The sequence below is a fragment of the Hypomesus transpacificus genome, chromosome 19 (genome assembly GCF_021917145.1).
Source record: "Hypomesus transpacificus isolate Combined female chromosome 19, fHypTra1, whole genome shotgun sequence".
Lineage (NCBI taxonomy): Eukaryota > Metazoa > Chordata > Actinopteri > Osmeriformes > Osmeridae > Hypomesus > Hypomesus transpacificus.
In genome coordinates this window covers 7,262,797-7,282,336 of record NC_061078.1, presented here as the reverse complement: position 1 = coordinate 7,282,336, position 19,540 = coordinate 7,262,797, and the positions used below count along the sequence as shown (strand labels likewise).

Genomic DNA, 19,540 nt, shown 5'->3' with positions numbered 1-19,540 from the left:
CCCGTTGTGGAAATACAATGTGTTCTCTGGGGATAAACAAAAGATACATAGAACACAATACACAGAACAAAATGACACAAGATGACCCTCTTTTATACACGTCTTTATTTACATAAATACTCAAGAGAGAAGAAGCAAGGCTCCACTCCAGTTCAGACAGGTATGTCTACACAGGGTCTGGGACAGTATTAGGGGGGTCAATATGGGGGGTAGTTATTTCTTCTCGGGTGCCTTGTCCCCTGCAGGCAGCTTGGGGGCATCCTTGGGCTCACGGTATGCAGGGAACACCTCCCACGGAGTGTTCAGGTCAAACTTCCGGAACTCCTGAGAGAGTTCCACAGGTTCCGCCACCACACGCTTCACCTCGTCATCGTAACGCACCTGGATAAAGATGAGAAAGGACGTCAAGACGGATTAGATTCGATTTTTGACATAGAAGCGTTCTTGTTGCAGTTAACCGTTCTTAACTTATTCAGTCTATTTAATGATCCGTCAGATCACGAAGACAAATTCAATCTCCTAACATGCCTTACCTCCACATATCCGGACAGGGGGAAGTCCTTCCTGAATGGATGGCCCTCAAAGCCATAGTCTGTCAGGATGCGCCTCAGGTCAGGGTGGTTGGCAAAGAACACCCCATACATGTCCCACACCTGGACACACACAAGTAGGGCATATTGATGAGTCCTGATCTAGAAGTTAGGCTAGATGAGGACAGGGTTTAGGGCAGAGCAGCAGGTATGGGGTACTTACCTCCCTCTCATACCAGTTGGCTGCCTGGTGCACAGACACAGAGGAGTCCACTGGTGTCAACTCGTCTGTGTATGTCTTGATGCGGATACGAGAGTTAAAGCGCAGGGACAGCAGGTTGTAGACAATCTGCCAACACACACATGGATCTACTCACTTTCTAACACACACACCTGTTGTGTGAATGGATCATCTCTGACACAAGCATCACACAGCATGCAGTCAGGCAGCAGCAGGGGCACCGTATAGGGGTGAAAAGTTGAGACAATTCCAAGAGCCCCTGACTGACAGTAAATATAAAAACTAATAGAAATGATAAACTTTTCTTATTTTTTTTTCATGGGGCCCAAAATTCCTGGCGGCACCCCTGGGCAGCAGGGTCAGGTAAGGTACCTCAAAGCGGTTCTGGCGCGTCGGTATGTCGACAGCAGTGAGGTCAATCATGTTCCTAAACTGGCTGTTGGTGTGGTCCCTGAGGAAGGTCAGCACTGGAACCACCCCATCAGGATGGATCATCACCTCCAGCTCATTGTAGCAAGTCACCTGTGTGTGTAGTGTTTGTGTGGGGGAGAGACAACCTGGTCAACACTTGATTTAGTTTGTCAAACAATATAACGCATCCTTTACACAAAACACAAAAGGAAGCATGATGGTATGTTCCAAAGTCTCCAGGTTGGAAAAGCAGGATGGAACTGGACTGACCTGGACCTGCTGAACGTATTTAGGCATCATCTCTGCCACATACTCCCCAAAAGCAGACAGCTGGTTGTGAGTGACGGAATCCTTGGACCTTACTGTGGCTGCAGGGCGACAGAGAACAAAAATCACAACACAGAAGTGGTTTTCAGAGTACCAATATCGGCAACAGATCAAATGACGTGGCAATCCGTGCCGAAACGGCCAAATTGTCAGGCTACCGCGATTTCAAAAATAACATGCTGGGGCCCTTCTCTAATAGAGATCCCGTCTAATGTTTCTCTAATCCCCAAACTTTCTTAAAATACACTTACGTCTAGTTTCAGTCGTTGTGGTCTCCGCCCTCGCCTGCACCAGACATGCGCTTCGATTGGCAACTGGAAAACAGAAAACATTCACTTTCCATGTAGGCAAGCAAGATTGCTGCCTGGTTTGCTACGTCAGTAGATGACTTGGATGTCTTAAGATCATTTACCAGCTAGCATACAACATAGCACCACACAATGATAAACTAAACCTACCCTTCAATCATTAAAATAGTTATTTCTAATTTGCTAGCGAACTTAGCTTCTCTATTACACAATTATCAGTTGCCTATAATTGTGTGGCTGTCGGCAAGCTAGCGAGCCAGTTTCACAGAAGGTCATCGCTAGACAATTCGCAGGTTTAATCTTAACACATCGTAACGTAATTCCAACCTTGGCAAAAACATACGCAGGCCAGGGCATTCTAAATGACAGGCCAAATAAGCATGTTGTGAAGCTCGTATATTGCAAATACCATTTAAACTTCGGCAAAGACCTCCGCGGACGAGACGAACTAACGACGCCGCCATCTTTGTACAAATGTAATCTTTTCTTCTTCGCATAAAGGCAAGCGTGGAGACCAACTCAGGGTCTACTCACTAACGCCAACTTCTGCACTGGAGTCCGTGTAAGTCTGGTGTATTTCGTCTGCAGATCGGATAATCACTTAAAATTAACGGTAACATTAAATTGAATTAGATTAATGGGAGAAATGTGAGAACTTGTTTATTGAATTCCAAGCAAGCAACAGTCTTGTAGAAAATGTCTGGATACAGTTTGAGCCATTTCATAAACAGATAGTAGGCTTTACATTGCTTTATGGATGTTGCTGAAATTATACAAAAAATAGATTTGTAAACTTCAGTTTTTGACACAGCAGAGACAAGTCCTTCGATATCCCTCGTCATAAATATACGTTTTGAATACAATTTAGACCGAGTCAATTCTTGACCCCCCTTCACAGACTTGCTGGTGGTACCCTCTGAGCATCTCCAGTTGTGCTGATCGAACCAAGATGTGTGGTCGGACAGAGGCTAACGTCTGACAGGCTTCTTCTGGACTCAAACTGTGTAACTAAACAGATAGGACGAGTTAAACACAATAAAATACACAGAAAATCAGTCTCACTCTATATCTCACGTACACATGGTCTAATGGTACACTCTTGCTCTCTCTCTCATTAACATTTACATTTACTCATTAACGCTCACTTTCAAGCACACGCACATTCTCTTTCTATTGATACCTTCAGAACACACAAATGCTCTCTCTCTCTCATCTGCTTGGATCTTGACTCACCCGTATGAGGTAGGCAGCGGCTAGGGTGGCACTACGCGAGCGACCGGCCTTGCAGTGAACGTAGACGCTGGTTCCATTCTGCCGGTGCTTCAAGGCGAACTCAACCCCTCTATGGAGGTTCTCCATGCTTGGCACTCCCGTCAGGTCCACTGTACTCAGCCTCAGCTGTTCCACCCCTGCAGCACTCCACTCCTATGCATAGACACACACCCCGATGTGGTTAAAGGGGCAATTGACTGCAAAACCGATTTTACCTTGTCATTGTTGAAAAACGACAGTTCGGAGGGTAAACTGAACATACCGTGAATATCAAAGTCCATTGACACCTCTTTCCTATTCAAATCTCAAAAAGCAAAAATTTGGCTGTAAAACGCTAGCTTTTCAACAAAGCCACCGGTCCTACGTAGGACCGGTGATCGCCCTCTTATTGGCTCTGGTCTGTATCTTTGTCACGCCCCAGAATTTACATCCAGACCAGCCCGAGGTAGCGTCTATCTCCGATACTAGTTTAGCTGCGCGCTGCTCGGGGTAGGCTACTTATAAGGAATTACAAAGAAGAACGTTTTGAATTATAGCAAGGATATTGAAAATGGACCACGGTCGTAAATGCTGTGTTCCAGGCTGTACAGGGAAGGCTAACACTCACAGTCTTCCCAAGGAGCCAAACATTCAACAGGCATGGCTGCTGTTGTCTATGAGAAGATCCCGGCGAAGTTCGACACTCAATCATTCATTTGCTCTGAACATTTCACCCAAAACAGTTTTGACAACCTTGGACAATTTCAAGCAGGATATGCTAGGAAGCTGAACCTGGAAAGAGGTGCTGTTCCAACCGTATGCTCATTGCAACCGCAAGCTAAGGACAGTATGATGTTGTGCTAACAGTTATTAGCAATGCTAACGTTTCCTGTATATAGCATACCAGGTAGAATGCTAAATACGTTTCTACACACATCAAATGACTCTAGCTAGACTAGCTGTAGTCGGCATTAGAAGGGAAGCTTCCGAAAAATAGCCAGAAAACGAACTGCAGTCTGGCTTATTGCTAACGCCTGTCTAGATAATCTATTTGAAAGAACTGGAGAAAGGCAGGTTCTAGATACAGGATAGTTAGCATTGCTATTAACTATTACTAGTAACACTTAGACTGTAGGCATGTAAACAAGTTTAGCTTGCTAGTTAATGCAAGAGCATAGGTAGAATGTGTGATAATTTAGCCTAGTTTATTGGCAATGGGGCTAACGTTGATTCATGTTCCTGACTGTGTTTCATTCAAATAAATAACCTGTGTAATGAAAATCTACAATTCACGATGCATGTTTGTCCAGATCTTTGTCATGTTATTTTACAGCAAGATATCTAGAGCTAGCCTAGCTAACTAACTGAAGTCGAGTAGAATCAGGATATGGTTTGGTTGCTAAGCTGTAGCCTAACGTTCTACCCACCTGAATCAATCCAGTTTGCTTCAACAACAGAAGTGGAAACAAGTAATGTTATCATTTCAAATTATATATAGTCAATCTGTTGAAAACAGTGTTGTGTAGACACAATAGATTTATTTGCGCATTTTTATTTCAAGTCTCTAACTTCGGTGTTGCTGTTGGCCGTGTTGTGTTTTTGCTCCCAGCTTCACTCGTTGATAACCAACCAATCAGCTTGCAGCTGATCTAAATATTAACGAGCATACCATAAAAGGAGAAAAGCCAGTGTTTTTTCCCGGGAACATTTCAGAGGATCTGTCAGAGGGCATAGAACAGCACACGGGCCATTTTCAACCCAACCAATGTTACATACCCTATTCGGAGACCTTAAGGAACAGTGTGAAATACCCAAAAAACCCAGTCAATTGCCCCTTTAACACTTGAATTTTAAAGTTGGGAACCAAATACACCCACCACACAAGTGCATCCCTGTCAATATGGTAACACTGGTATGAATGCCATCAAACGTAGGCTGTAGTAGGACTCATGTTTTCCCTAACTTACCTCAGTCGAGTTGCAGAAGTATTTTGTCTCATACTCTTCGTTCATGGTGATGACTCCCCTGACATGCTCTTTTTGCACCAGCTGAAATGAGAAATACACGAATGATTGAGATTGTATTTCCCAGTCAAATGATGAAAGATGACAGAGTAGCACAAGCTAAATTGTTACCTCATCTGTCATAGATCTGAAAGGCAGAGCCCCAAGTATTATGGTTTGGTCCACCCGGTCGAACCACCGCCTCAAAGACACCTTCTCCATGACAACATTGTAGGCTAACGTGGGGTAAAACAGCAGTCTTGCTAGTACTCCAGACATAATGACAATTACAGTTATCCCTCTTTAACAGACGAGGAACTAGCTTTGGGTGACTTAATGATAACTTAACCGTGTTATACTTTTTACACTATGCATTTCAATGACATAATTCTGCCGGGAAGCTTCTGCTGGTTCCTTGGCTTGGTTTCGCTACACGTGAAGTTGTAGCTCGCCTCTTGTGGACGGGTGTCAAAGTACAGATCCAAGATGATAATAAATTACCGTTTAAATGCGCTTTTCTTAGGTCTCATTGAACATATAAACTCACAAACCACCCTGTCCGTAAATAAATACACGTGTATTTGAACAGACGGTCAATCATTTCACAAGCTACCTCAAGGTAACTTTTTCAATGTTATCCATAACTAAAGCACCCAAGTACAGTGTTGTTGTATTACAAATGAACATCGTCAATCGGATTGGCTTCCCCGTTTTGTCTTCCTGGCAAAATTGATAAAATATGACACCTGAATTAATTATTAAATTGAATGAGGGTGTCAGTGGGATGGCTACTGTCAGTCTCCCATTGCCCTCCTCTGTCGACCACACTATGTACAAAGAGAGGGGACAACTCGCTATCAAAACATTCAAGTGTTTCTTCAACAGCAGCGAAATATTTTTTTGGTCTATGATTTGACACATGTGACATTTGTGTTTAATGGTGAGCATCTTACATGTCATGTTAAAGTAGATAACATGGTTTCTCAGGATTGGTCCTCCACCCAATCCCCTTTTCTTGAAGACGGTTGGACAATTCAGGAAAGACAGCCATTTTGCACAGCTTCCTCGCAAGTGCACACAAGTAAAAGTAGGCTGTTGTTAAATAATATAACGGAGACAGCTATCTAGTTGGAAACAGAAGCAACAACACACGGTCTCATAGTTTCATTCTTGGCTTGTCGCATTTGTATTTAAACGACACAGGTAAGTACATTGAAAGCGAAAATATTTGCCAGCTAATTTGGTTGTTCTAGCTAGCTGGCTAGCCAGCTGTCAAACGTTAGACAGCCCACATATGGCATGTTTGGCCATCTCAGCTGATAAGCTAATGTTAGCTAACCAGCTAGCTAGCACGAATGCGTCATGACTGGAAGATTACAGAGGAATACCAGCATGCTGTCACATAGTATGGCTACCCTTTACTACAGGGACTCGCATCCAGGTCATTGCCACCATGCGACCTCCCGTGTAAACTAGTGTTCAACAATCATTTGAAGCAAGCATTCAGGCCTAGCTATGCCGCTCACTAGCTAGCTGACTAGGCCCCCTATCCGCCCCTTTGAGATGCACACCCCATTGGACATGTCTGCATTTAGACGCACGCTAAAGCCCTGTGCCCGTTGAACTTTTACCATGGGTGTCAAAATCAGGACAGCGGCCTCAAGACAGCCAAAAAGGCGTCTCTAATCGAAAATATGGATGCGCACGGCCGTGTCGTGGGTCTACTGTATACAGTATAGCTAGCATCCCTCGGGGTCTCTGTCCGCGTCACCTGACACACCTAGTCAGTCACAAACTAGTCATACCAGTGTTTTAAGAGACCTGTGACAGCCACAGTAACCAGACTGTGAGCAGCCCCTTACTTTACATGATAGTAAGGCAAATAGCCTGTTTGATAGTGAGACGCAATGAGATGCGTGTCATGTGCCACTGCCAGGCAACATAGTGTACTGAATGCAGCCCTGCCCTGTGCAACATGATCCTGAATGGCATCTTCAGGGGTGAAGGGTTAGGAGAGCAAAACAGTTGGCCACCTATGTCATCACGGGTTGTAACATTGCAGTGTATAGTAGCAAACAATACATGTTAGGATATCATGTTTCTTGTGATTCTGGTGGTTGTGGCATGATTTGACTGACATGTGTGGCTTTCCAACAGCACCAGTGTAAAAGGGCAGGTTTCAACGTGAGAAACTATACAGGGTGAGTACACCTCACTAACACCAGCACTCTGATACACTGACTACAGGCCTTGCAGTCACTTCCACACACTGCCACACTGCTTGCAGAGAACTCCTCACACATATTGCCATTAGCCTCACATAGCAGGTTAGCCTTAGCTTTGTTTGAAAGGTGCTGAGATGTCAGGGTTGTTCAGTTTCTGAAACTGACTGTACTAGTCTGAACCTTGGTGTGGACCTGACTGATAGCAGTAGTGATCTGTAGTGGCTGAATGAGAGGCTATTGGGCACACAGGTTGGCTTTTTTAGCTTAGTGACTGGCAGTGTGACTGGCACACTGAGTGGTTGATTGATTGACTGGCTGGTTTAGACCGTCAAGTGTGGCCTGCTTATGCCCATGGTTTGTTGGTATGTCTGTTGGGTGATTCCGACCTAAGCCATAACAGGCAGCACTGAGACTGCGCCTCCTCTACCTCCTTCCCCCAAGGGCTGGCATCCAGGCCCTCCTTCCTGTAGCACCACTGTGGTCTCCTCCCTGTCCTGTCGCTCAGCAACCTCGTCAGCTGTCTTCCTGTCCTGTCTGTCCTCCTCCTCCGCCCTGACTCTTAGGTGTGTTTGTTTTTCAATGTGGTCCGTCTGTGATGATGTGTATTTGCGTACAGCACTGTACATGTTTGTGTGTTTCTCCTGTCTTTCCCTAAGTGTCATCTGTGTGTGTGGCCTGTTTTGTGTGTGTGTGTGTGTGTGTCTGTTCCTGTAGTGTAGTGATCGGCCCTGGATGGATAGCCTGGAGGCTGAAGCTCTTTACCTGTCCCAGGAGCAACATGGGCAGGTCCAGTGTGACCTGGACCCCAACACCCTGGGGGGGTAAGAATTCCTCACTCTCCCCCTCCCTGTCTGCCAATCCTCCCCTTGGGGGCAAAACCCCCCCTTCCCTATCTTGGGGCAGGAGGATTTGTTTCTGTGTTGGTACAATACTGGTAATAGTCATTTCCTGTTAGCTTAGTGTGCTATGAAGTGGTACTGGCAGCTAGTCTGCTTGTTCAGACAAAGAGGAGAGGAGCTAGGTGTTGTGTAGCGAGGAGTAGAGTGTTGTTTAGAGGGTTTTGTGTAGACAAGATTTAAGGTGTTGTATAGACAGGATTAAGGGGTTGTGTAGAGAAGATTAAAGTGTTGTATAGAGAGGACAAATGTGTTGTGTAGAGAAGGGTAGGGTGTTGTGTAGAGAAGGGTAAGGTGTTGTGTAGAGAGGGGTAGGGTGTTGTGTAGAGAGGGGTAGGGTGTTGTGTAGAGAGGGGTAGGGTGTTGTGTAGAGAGGGGTAGGGTATTGTGTTGACTTTCTGTGACGGTGACTAAGCCAGCCATGCTGAGTGCAGGTTGTTTACTCTGTCTGCTGTTATTATGTCCTCTGTTTATGATGCCACTGGCATCTCCCACAGGTCAGCGAGGTGTGTGCGCGTTGTTGTGTGTGAGATACAGCCACTGTCACATGACCGACTCCCCTTCCCCAGCAGCGCCGGAACCTGATAGTTGATCGTCCCTATTCTGGAGCAGGGATTACCCTCTTTGGCCCTGTCCATCCATTCCTACTGTTCTGACAGCCTTATCTACATCGATCTGACAGCCTGTTTATCTGTGGAGGCAGCAGATCTGCTGGGCTAGGACAAAGCTGCACAATGGCTTCAGGGGCCATCAGCATTTTCATTGTGGCCCCAGGGGCCACAGCCCCTAGTGAGCTGGCTGGACGCAACGCTGCCTGGCTAGTCCTGCTCTCCTCTCCGCCTGCTCCGCGCTGGCCTGTCTGTCCTCTCCTCTGCCTCGCAGTGTTGCCGTCGTCCGGTCAGCGAGGAGCTGTCGTCTCACCGTCTTTTGAGAAGTGTTTTGGAAGGTTTTCTTCGTGCCGTGTCGGTGGTACAATAGTCAGCTTTTATTTAGATTTTTTTTAAGACGGTTCTCCATGAGGACCGTGTCTGTTTCTCCTCCCCAGCCTTTCCTCCTCCCTACCTCTGCTCCTTTCCTCCGTCTGTCCTCTTGTCCTCGGCTGCTCTCCTGTCTGTGACTCGTCCGGAGGCTGTCGCATAGGTCCGTCTAGCCGGAGTAGTTTTCCCCTGTTGATTCTGTTGCTCTGGAGAGATATCTGCACTCAACCATGGCCTCTTTTAAACTGGACTTCTTACCTGAAATGATGGTGGACCATTGTTCCCTAAACTCCAGCCCAGTGTAAGTACTGCATCTCTATTCTTTGCTGTCCATGTGGACCACCTGGAGTTTTTGAGTTGCTGTCTACTAAGGTCTACTGCATACAGCTGAACTAAATGGCGACAGAGATCCTGCTTTTTTTGTTAATCTATGAGCAGAGATCAAAAGCTGTGTCTGTTTTAGGCTGTGTGTTTGTGTGAGTGTGTAGGTTGTGTGTAGTTGGCCTACCAAAACCTACACTGTACCAGTTGTGTACCTGAATCCATGTCGGAAATGTGGTTGGATCAATCCCAGTATGACAGGCTCAAAATGTACGTCTTCACATTCAGTTTGGTTGCACTGTTTGAAATCTCTGCAAGATATAGAAGCCATAGAGATGCCATTGTTGTGTTCTTAGGTTGGTCAGACTATGCATCCCTCTGGGTAGAGTAATACAACGTCCAGTTTTGCACTGTGTTGGGCTGAGACTGGAAGTTGGCCTGGGCCTGACTCAGTCTCTGCGTTGTGGGCCTGAATATGGGTGTTGGCCTGAGTCCGGTCTCTGTGCTGTATCATGTCTGCCAGGTGTGTATCTGGGACAGCAAGTTCTCTGTTCCAGCATCACAACATCCTTTACAACTGACTCGTCATCTCTACTGTACTCTCTCTCTGTCTCTGTCTCTGTCTCTGTCTCTGTCTCTGTCTCTGTCTCTGTCTCTGTCTCTGTCTCTGTCTCTGTCTCTGTCTCTGTCTCTCTGTCTCTGGTATTGATCTCTCTCGGTCTCTTCTCAGAGCTAAGAAGATGAATGGGTCGCTGGAGCACCCGGACCAGCCTGACATCGACGCCATCAAGATGTTTGTGGGTCAGATCCCGCGCTCCTGGGCGGAGGAGCAGCTGAGGGAGCTGTTCGAGCCGTATGGCGCCGTCTACGAGATCAACGTGCTCCGAGACCGCAGCCAGAATCCCCCGCAGAGCAAAGGTATCTTAAAAGGACCTGTCCTTCCCTCCCCCCTCCCCCCCTCCACCTTTGTTTGCCTCCCCCTCATTTGTGACCTTCCTCTCCGTAACAGAGTATGCTTTGAATGCCACTCAGAGCCGTAACCTCTAACTCGATGCCATCCCCATTCCTCTCACCTAATGAAACTAGGTTTTGACCCCTGAACTGTGCTTTGCCCTTTTGTACTCCAGGCTGCTGTTTCATCACGTACTACACCAGAAAGTCTGCTTTGGAGGCCCAGAATGCACTGCACAACATGAAGATTCTCCCTGGGGTGAGAATACCCCAACTCCTCCCTCCCCAGCCCTGTGCCCACCCGCATCCCTTTCCCCCCCATCCCCCAAACAGATCGGTATCCATTCCTTTCTCCCCTCTTGTGTCTGTGCATGTCTCACTTCCTGTGTAAGTAAGCCCCTTCTCTCCCACCCCGGCTTTCAGATGCACCACCCCATTCAGATGAAGCCAGCTGACAGTGAGAAGAACAACGGTAAGTGTTATAGAATGTTGATTGTCTAGAGTTTCTGTGTCTGGGCTGTCTGGAGGTGTAACAGAGGATCTGGTCCCTTAGCTCTGTTAGAGGTCATTTCTCTCACGATCTCTCTGTGACTAGCTGTGAGGAATCCTGTACTTCTTGGTTCTCACCTCCTCTCTTCCTGTCTCAGCGGTGGAGGACAGGAAGCTGTTCATTGGTATGATCTCCAAGAAGTGCAATGAGAACGACATCAGACTGATGTTCTCTCCCTATGGACAGATTGAAGAGTGTCGCATCCTGCGAGGTCCTGACGGACTCAGCCGTGGTGAGGCAGATTCAGTTCACCTCAGGACACATGCACACACAGTCGCACGTGTGTTCAAAGGGCTGTTATAGCACTAAAGAATATGTTTGTGTGTATGTGTGTTGTGTGGCAGGTTGTGCCTTTGTCACCTTCACAGCCAGACAGATGGCCCAGTCAGCCATCAAGTCTATGCACCAGTCTCAAACCATGGAGGTAAGACCTGGGTGCTGCACACATACACACGCCTGTAACTCTATTCTAATTCCATGCCAACACCTTAGAACAAACGCTTAACCCTTTATTATTACTCAGCTATACTTTGTAGGGCTGCAACTAATGATTATTTTAGTAATCGATTAATCTGTCGATTCTTTTTTCGATTAATCGATGAATAAAAAACTAAAACGCATTAATTTCCAACCTTTTATTCAAAAACAGAACTGACAGTGCAAATTCACAGTGCAAAACTTTTTCAGAATGTGCACAAACAGGCACACAATTTTGAAAAAGTTATTAATATTAACGTAGATTTAATGCTATTTTCAGAGATGAGCAATTTATTTGAGTTTTGTCTAAAACATTTTTGAAAATTGAAAGGTTGTGGAAGTAGGTCAGACTTTATTAGAATAATCTGGTGTATATGTAGGATTTCTTGACACAAATTTGAAAAAAGTTTAGATTTGCGAGGAAATCTACCGAATGTCGAATATGAAACTAACTTCACCTCGGTCAATTAACACACCTTTTTGACGTATTTAGTGCGAAATGCTCCCACAGCTTGGATGACTGTCGTACTGATTTCTCCGCCATGTGTTTCAGAACAATGTTACTCAACAACGCCTCTCCGATGGTCTTTCTACCTCCGCTTTGCTGCGCGCTCAACTAAACTTAAAAAAAATACTCAAACATCTCCGCAACTTATTGAGTGGTGTAATTATCGCGCGACCCAACTAATCGATTAATAATCGATTTTAATCAATTCGTTGTTGCAGCCCTAATACTTTGGTTTGGTCTATTTTTTCTACTGCTCTCTCTCTCTCTCTCTCTCTCTCCACCTCTTCCAGGGCTGTTCCTCCCCCATGGTGGTGAAGTTTGCAGACACCCAGAAGGACAAGGAGCAGAAGAGGATGGCCCAGCAGCTTCAGCAGCAGATGCAGCAGCTCAACGCTGCCTCCATGTGGGGAAACCTGACGGGCATCAACTCCCTGGGGCCCCAGTACCTGGCAGTAAGCTCTCTTCAACACTCTCTTCCTAACTTTCATCCCCATCTCTCTTTCTCTCTCTACCCCATCTCCTCTTCCCCCACACCCTTACCCCCCCAAGGTCAGTCCTGACAGATGTTTCTGTGTGTGTGTGTGTTGTGTGTTGGTGTAAATGTCTAGCTTTACTTACAGCTTCTCCAGCAGTCTGCTTCCTCGGGAAATGCCCTCAACAATCTGCACCCCATGACAGGTACACACACATATTCACACATGGAAGCATGCACACACATATACATACTAGCAAGGCCGTACACATACAAACGCACACTTACCCTAACAAACTCACAGACAAGTCTCTCCCTTACTTCATCTTCCCTGAGAGAGAGATTGAGAGAGTGTGTGTGTCTTAACTCCACCCGGCTGTGTATCTCAGGGCTGAACGCCATGCAGAACCTAGCAGCCCTAGCGGCAGCGGCTAGCGCCACACAGGCCACACCTTCTGGCTCCAACGCCATGACGACGTCGAGCAGTCCGCTCAGCGTTCTCACCAGCTCAGGTACGACCACCGGGCAGAACCTCTCCTGGGACAGCTACAAGGGTTGGTCCCTCTCCTTACCTCCACACACACACACACACACCCTTCTGGGAAATCTCCAAGGGCATGGTCCCAGACGATGATGGCAATGATGATGACAAAGGCAGTGTAACAACATGGGCTCCCCCTCCCCCCAGCAGGCTCCTCCCCCACCTCCAGCAGCAGCTCGTCGGTCAACCCCATGGCGTCTCTGGGGGCTCTGCAGTCTCTGGCCGCCGGAGCTGGCGGTCTCAACATGAGCTCCCTGGCAGGTCAGCACATCCACCCGTACACACCCAGCACTCAGACTCTAACTGCCGCGGTGATCCTTATAGAATCATAAAGGATATATACCGCATGCTTAAACGTCTCTCTGTGTTTTTCCATGTCCGTCTTTGCTCCCGCGCCCCACCCAGGTATGGCAGCTCTGAACGGTGGCCTGGGCAGCGGGGGCCTGTCCAATGGGTCAGGCAGCACCATGGAGGCCCTGAGTCAGGCCTACTCTGGCATCCAGCAGTACGCTGCTGCGGCCCTGCCCAGCCTCTACAGCCAGAGCCTGCTGGCCCAGCAGAACGCCAGCGCAGCGGGCAGCCAGAAGGAGGGTGAGGACCTGGGAGAGGCCAGAGGGAGGCGCGGGGGAAAGCTGGCGCAGGGATTGGGATAGCGGGTTGGATGTGTCTGAATGCGTACCTCCTGTGAGATGTGACTGTCCTGTCGATGTGTAACTCAAACACTCCTGCTATCTCTGTACTCTGTGTTTGTGTGTGTGTGTGTGTCCTGGACGTTAGTGAACAGGAGAGCTAGGTCAGCCGGAACTAGAATAGAAATCTAGGCTAGAGAGTGTCACCTTCTGCTAAGGCTTGTGTCTTGTTTTGAATCTGCTGCAACAGCCAGTGAGAGTCGGAGCACGGGTAAGACCCCCATCCATCACCACCTACTTCTGGAATGTTCTCTTCATCTCTGACTAACACTGCTACAGTAGTGACGTAGCCTGAATGCTAGCACTCTCCGTCCCATCACTCACCTGCACCCAGTACTGTCAGTGTCAACCATTGATTGATTTATTGATTGGTTGAAAGGTTAATTGCCTACCAGTTCACTGAGTGACTGTGCCCCCCACCCTTAGGTCCAGAGGGGGCCAACCTGTTCATCTACCACCTGCCCCAAGAGTTTGGAGACCAGGATCTGCTCCAGATGTTCATGCCCTTTGGAAACGTCATATCAGCAAAGGTCTTTATCGACAAGCAGACCAACCTCAGCAAGTGCTTTGGTGAGGGGGTGGTCAGGGGTTAACATGTGAAGGCATGGTTAGATGCCATGTGTGGTTAGTTCATGTGATATAGGCAGGCTCCATTAACATTTAACTGTGTGTTTCCCCCTAGGTTTTGTGAGCTACGACAACCCTGTGTCGTCCCAGGCAGCCATCCAGTCCATGAACGGCTTCCAGATTGGCATGAAGCGCCTTAAGGTGCAGCTGAAGAGATCCAAGAATGACAGCAAGCCCTACTGACCCCCCCTTCTGCACCCTCCCTCCCCCCCCCCCCACCCTGCCTCCTATGTGCCCAACTGTCTGTCTGGGGCAGGCTCAGAAAGGGGGGCTACCTGGTAAGTGAAGAGAGAATCAGAGCCTGTTAACGCCCCCCCTCACCCAAACACACACACCCACCCCTTATTTAACCCCTCCCTCTCTCACTGTAACTCACCTCTACTGGGGCTTGCCCCCGCCCTCTCCCCTCTGTATTAACTCAAGTTCACAGACACCACTATTGCAACACAAATGTGTTGAAGCTGCAGGAGGGGTTGTTGCTTATGAGTTTGTTTACCTGAAACTGGATTCTTGTGTTCTGTTGTGATTTTTGGGGAATTCGTTTAATTTTTTTTCCATTTATTTTTATTATTTTATTTAAAATATACTTGTATTTTTTATTTAAGAGATTTGTCATATTAGTTTGCTGTGTTCTATTTAAAGTCTTGATGATGTGTTGCACAATGACAGCCTGTTGCCAAAATACACTCTTGCTGTTATCCCTGACCCTCACACCCCACCTAATTTTTTAGCCCTGCCTCCTGCCCCACTCTTAGATACACACACACACACACACACACACACACACACTGACATTGACCCCCCCCCAGCCCAGAGCCGGTCAACTCCCACAGATTCTCTAGACACCCTGTCTATTACCCCACAGACAACGACATCTATCACGCAAGATAGACGCTCAGAGAGACTGCGTAGCAGCTGTCTACTTTCACTCTTCCTACTACTAGCCTGGGTACTTCTGACACTATTAGCCTGGGTACTTCTGACACTATTAGCCTGGGTACTTCTGACACTATTAGCCTGGGTACTTCTGACACTATTAGCCTGGGTACTTCTGACAGTACTAGCCTTGGTACTTCTGACACTACTAGCCTTGGTACTAATTCCTACTGTATCTGTGTGCCAGTAAACCTGATGCACATCAGTTCTTCTCCAAGTCTTGATGTTGTATCAGGGAAAGAAAATCATGAGTGAGAGACTAAATGATTATTTATTAGTTGTTTTGTTTGTTACTTTTAATTTATTAATTCAGTAACCAAAAATAATAAGCTTGAATTTTTGTTCTGGGAATCTTCAGCTAAAGGACGAGTTGAGTAGGGCTGGATTACTATACTGGGACAACCGGATGAGCAGGAGGTAGCTCTCTGCTTTTCTCCTCTTATCTCCTCTTTCTCCTCTCCATTTACAATCTTCCTCTCCTCTCCGGTTGCTGCCAGAGCTTGTCTTAGTTTTAATTGACCCAACTCAGAACCCTCCTAACGGGTAGAACAGGAGACCCCCCCCCCCCCTCCAGAGGTTCTAATGGGTAGAATAGATCTTGATCACCACAAACCCTGTCATCTACCCCAGCCTTTGACGAGGCATCCAGGAACTTGTGTTTTTATAGATACTGTAGGAGAACCAGGTGTCCACATGATGATGATGATGATGATGATGATTCTGTATATTACTAAAGTATTATGATGCCTTTTCTATTTTTATAGAGGTTTTATACTCCTCCTGAGCAACAGGAATCTATTTATTGCCTAAATTATTTCACTGAATTGAAATGATTGTTTTGAGAATCTTCAACAGTATTTTGTAGAATCCTTATGTGAAGAGGTTGCCATGCCTACTTTAAGACTACTAGCCTTAGTGGGCGGTCCTATCCATCTACACAGCAATTGTCAATTATCTAGGTGTTGTTGTGGGCCGGTCCTTGTTGCCATGACGCTGTGTCATGGTGTGGAGGTCTGAGGTACAGGATAGCGGTCCTAGCTGCTGAGGGCCACAGATAATCCCTCTAGCTCGGTCTCATTTCCAGTCTCTCTGTCTCACTCTTTCTTTCTCAAAGGTGGTGACTGGGCTGGGGTGTTATAGAATTTTCCTAGTCTTACAGAGATAGTGGACATAGTGGCACCTTGTCCAACTAAACCACCATTGTCACCATCACTAAGATGAAACTCGAGCCTTAGACCATCCCCCCCTAGTGGTCTAGTGGATCATTTGCCAAACGCCACAGACCTGTGTGTGTGTGTTACAGTAAACATGACGAGCTGTAACCACGTTGGAATAGGAAGTATGTTGGCTCAACTGTGTTTCACTTTATTTAGTGTACCGTTATATCCACCAATCGCTACCGTTACGTTCTAAAAGACTCATTTAACACTATCCAATCAGGGTAGAGGTCTTTGTTGTCGAGGCCCTCGCTGCACTGCTGCCTAGGACACACCAAGTACACACTGAGACTGATAGTAAAGCACAAGCCCACACCCAAAGATGTTCAGCTCTGATGAGAGGTGAAGCCACCAGGTGGCGTCAGTGAGTCCTGAGAGGCCGCATAGCCTGATGCCAGTGCAGAGCGATACAGGCCACCTAGTGAGCACTACTGGAGGGAATGTGAAGGCACATGTTTATACTGAGCTGAAAACCAGCCTCGATCTATTTTGCTCAAGGTTTCCACAGAAACCTATGGCGTGTGTTCAATTTTGTACAGAAATCCAGACAGGTTTGGTAGAAGCTATGCTAGGAGAGGCAGACTTGTTGGTTGGTGTCTCGGTGTTGTCAAGTGCTGTATGTTTTCATCTCACTATGTTACAGCATGTTACTTGTTGTCTCTCTCCCCCCCCCCCCCCATCTATCCCTCCCTCCTTCATTCAGTGTTAAGTGTCTAGGCTACATGTGTATTTGTGTCCCCCCCCCTCCCCCCCACATCCACCTGTTCTCCACCACTGTATAAAGACAATCATTTATGATTTTCTTTCCTGCCCCTCTGTGTGTGTTACCTGTGGTAGTGTTGTTAACCTAGGGTCCTCCTTCTGTCTGTCTTCTGTTTTTATCCTAGATCTCTTCCAGCCCACGTTTGTTCCTCGTTTGCCTAGCATGTTGATGTGACGTCAAAAAGCTCATCGTCCAGTCCCTTACCCTCTACTCTTCTCTGAATCCTTTGACTCCTTTAGTTGTTTTTTTTTCTTGTGTTTATAAAGACGTTTGTGTTTGTGTGTTTCTCATCTGTCCTTTGTGCTGCCAAAAGGGGGCGCTAGTAAGACTGCTGTTTGGGAGAAAAAAAATGTATAAAGTTACATGAGTATTGTTACGAGTAACAAAATAAAAAAGAGGATCTATTTTTCTAGAATTTTCTGACATAACCACTAGAATTTTGCAAACCTTTTTGTTTATTTTTCACTTAGTTGGACCTGTTTTCCTTGGCGGTGTGATTGTATTTGAGTTCTCGTAGTGTTGGAGCAGTCGTCCTAGCGCCTCCCTGCTGTGTTCCCTTGGGTTTGTGTGTTTGTGTGAAAAAGCAGCCAATCAATTTCTAGAGAGTAGTTCAGAGTGTGAGTGTTTCTCTCTCTCGTCTGCTCTAACCCCTTTTGTAGAATTGTCTTTGGTCACATTTTGCTAAACAGGGGAAGACTTTGTAGTTTTGTGCTAGTTAGTGAGTTGGCATGGTGTAATTTTTTTGGGAGTTCCTACTGAGTGATGACAGCGATATACACTTGAATCATTGTTAGTCCTACAGAGTGTGTTTGTGAGATCATCACTGGCACATACTGTTCTCATTTTCTTCTGGCATGGTGAACCAGCAGGGTCTGAGTACTGACATCGTTATTACACTAAGAGCAGAACTGCGTGTCATCAGTCAAGCAGATATTAAGCATGCACCTTTCAGTTTTTTTTTTTTTTTTTGTAACTGCACTGAAATCCTCAGCAAAATGTGATTTAGTTTTGTTTAAAGAATAACGACTTACAACAAATAAACCAGTGCCAAACATTTTGCACATGGGTCATATTTTTCTCGGACACATTGCCGTTGCTGATGCTAGGATTGAGAGTCTGGGGCAATTGTGGGTGTTGCTGTGGTGGATGGGAGCATGCGTATGAGCGAGAGAGAGTAGAATTAAAGGTGAAGTTGGCAGTCATGCAGAACAGTATAGTGAGAGATTAGTAGTCACCCACTTGTGTTATAATGTTCAATATCATTCATCAAAATATGGGCCTGCACTGGCTTTGTTGAAGCAATTTGAGGTAAAAAGTGTGTTTTGTGTGTGTGTGCGTGCGTTTGCTCAGGGGTGTGTGTGTGTGTTGCCAGTCTGTGTTCGCGTGTGTTTTAGTGCCTCAATAAAAGCAACCTGATCAGTGCTTGGTCTGATAAACTCAAATATGGATCCTGTAATTTAAACAACTACAAACATTGCCTCTGTAATACGACCAGTCGATGGGTTCCTGTGTTACCATGTGATAGCTCATACGACTCCAGTCAAACGGGAGTTCTCGTAGTCAGTATGAAGGTGAAAGGTGTGTTTATAACTCTTGGTTTGTACAGTACTGCCTTTTCTACTACAACAAACACTCTGTAAAATGTTAGTGGTGAACCCTGTATAGCTTGACACAAAGACCAAACCCTAGTCTTATAGAAGGCCATACAAATCAACTGGTATGAAGACAATTCTGTAAAAGTCGCCTTTTTCTGCATTCAATAAAATAAACTGTTTTTATTTTCCTTAATTTTTTATTTTTTGTTTTACATTGTTGTGGTTTTGATGTGACACATAGTAACTGCTGACATTGTTAGATGGCTTAATCAGTTGTAACTGCTTGTGATGGGTAGATAGCATACCGAATGTTCTGGAATGTAGAAGGCTTCTGTCTCGTCATCCAGGGGACTGGGGCCACACTCCAGCAATCCTCTCTGTCAGCAGACTGTGTGATTCTGATTGGTTGGTTGGTTTGTTTGTTTATTATGTACAATTAAAATGTTTGAGAAGATTCACATTCAGGTTTTTTTTTTTTACTCATTTGTGTGTATTCAAATGTAAATTCTTATTCAGTTTCATTAGAGTGCGCTACAGCATATTTAGTGTACAAGTATAAAAATGGGAGTAAAAAATGTATCAATTAATGAAAAATTATACAAACAATCAATACTGCATGGCATTGGGCTCAAATAAACATCAGGTAACCAACTATGAATCCCAGCAACACCTTGACATTTCAGAAGGGAGGGTGAGGGTAGACGGGCAGTGAGCGTGGCTGAAG

The 19,540-nt window shown here is 46.1% G+C and overlaps 3 protein-coding genes across 20 annotated transcripts; 1 reads left to right on the top strand and 2 right to left on the bottom strand.

Annotated features, from left to right (window-relative positions):
• Nucleotides 1-90: 90 nt before the first annotated feature.
• Nucleotides 91-2,314, bottom strand: ndufs3 (NADH:ubiquinone oxidoreductase core subunit S3). Its single transcript, XM_047042770.1, has 7 exons — nucleotides 2,227-2,314; nucleotides 1,761-1,823; nucleotides 1,453-1,550; nucleotides 1,144-1,293; nucleotides 754-879; nucleotides 534-653; nucleotides 91-381 (listed from the first exon to the last, which is right to left on the bottom strand). Exons 1-7 carry the CDS (start codon nucleotides 2,312-2,314, stop codon nucleotides 214-216), a joined length of 813 nt encoding a protein of 270 aa, XP_046898726.1. The 3' UTR covers nucleotides 91-213.
• ptpmt1 (protein tyrosine phosphatase mitochondrial 1) lies at nucleotides 1,479-5,598 on the bottom strand. Its single transcript, XM_047042772.1, has 6 exons — nucleotides 5,204-5,598; nucleotides 5,036-5,116; nucleotides 3,051-3,242; nucleotides 2,227-2,825; nucleotides 1,761-1,823; nucleotides 1,479-1,550 (listed from the first exon to the last, which is right to left on the bottom strand). The coding sequence occupies exons 1-4, from the start codon at nucleotides 5,348-5,350 to the stop codon at nucleotides 2,682-2,684; spliced, it is 564 nt and encodes a 187-aa protein (XP_046898728.1). The 5' UTR covers nucleotides 5,351-5,598; the 3' UTR covers nucleotides 1,479-1,550; nucleotides 1,761-1,823; nucleotides 2,227-2,681.
• Nucleotides 5,599-6,091: 493 nt separating this feature from the next.
• celf1 (cugbp, Elav-like family member 1) lies at nucleotides 6,092-19,270 on the top strand. Of its 18 annotated transcripts, none has more exons than XM_047042799.1 (17): nucleotides 6,092-6,274; nucleotides 7,229-7,272; nucleotides 7,738-7,859; nucleotides 8,011-8,117; nucleotides 10,221-10,408; nucleotides 10,618-10,700; nucleotides 10,865-10,913; nucleotides 11,089-11,220; nucleotides 11,336-11,415; nucleotides 12,267-12,428; nucleotides 12,597-12,654; nucleotides 12,838-13,002; nucleotides 13,137-13,250; nucleotides 13,395-13,580; nucleotides 14,105-14,248; nucleotides 14,361-14,583; nucleotides 17,346-19,270. In XM_047042799.1, the coding sequence occupies exons 4-16, from the start codon at nucleotides 8,029-8,031 to the stop codon at nucleotides 14,486-14,488; spliced, it is 1,578 nt and encodes a 525-aa protein (XP_046898755.1). In that variant the 5' UTR covers nucleotides 6,092-6,274; nucleotides 7,229-7,272; nucleotides 7,738-7,859; nucleotides 8,011-8,028; the 3' UTR covers nucleotides 14,489-14,583; nucleotides 17,346-19,270. The 18 variants fall into 18 exon arrangements, with proteins under 18 accessions (XP_046898755.1, XP_046898752.1, XP_046898754.1 ...); XM_047042796.1 differs by having other exon boundaries at nucleotides 12,585-12,654; XM_047042798.1 differs by having other exon boundaries at nucleotides 11,089-11,223.
• Nucleotides 19,271-19,540: the final 270 nt, after the last annotated feature.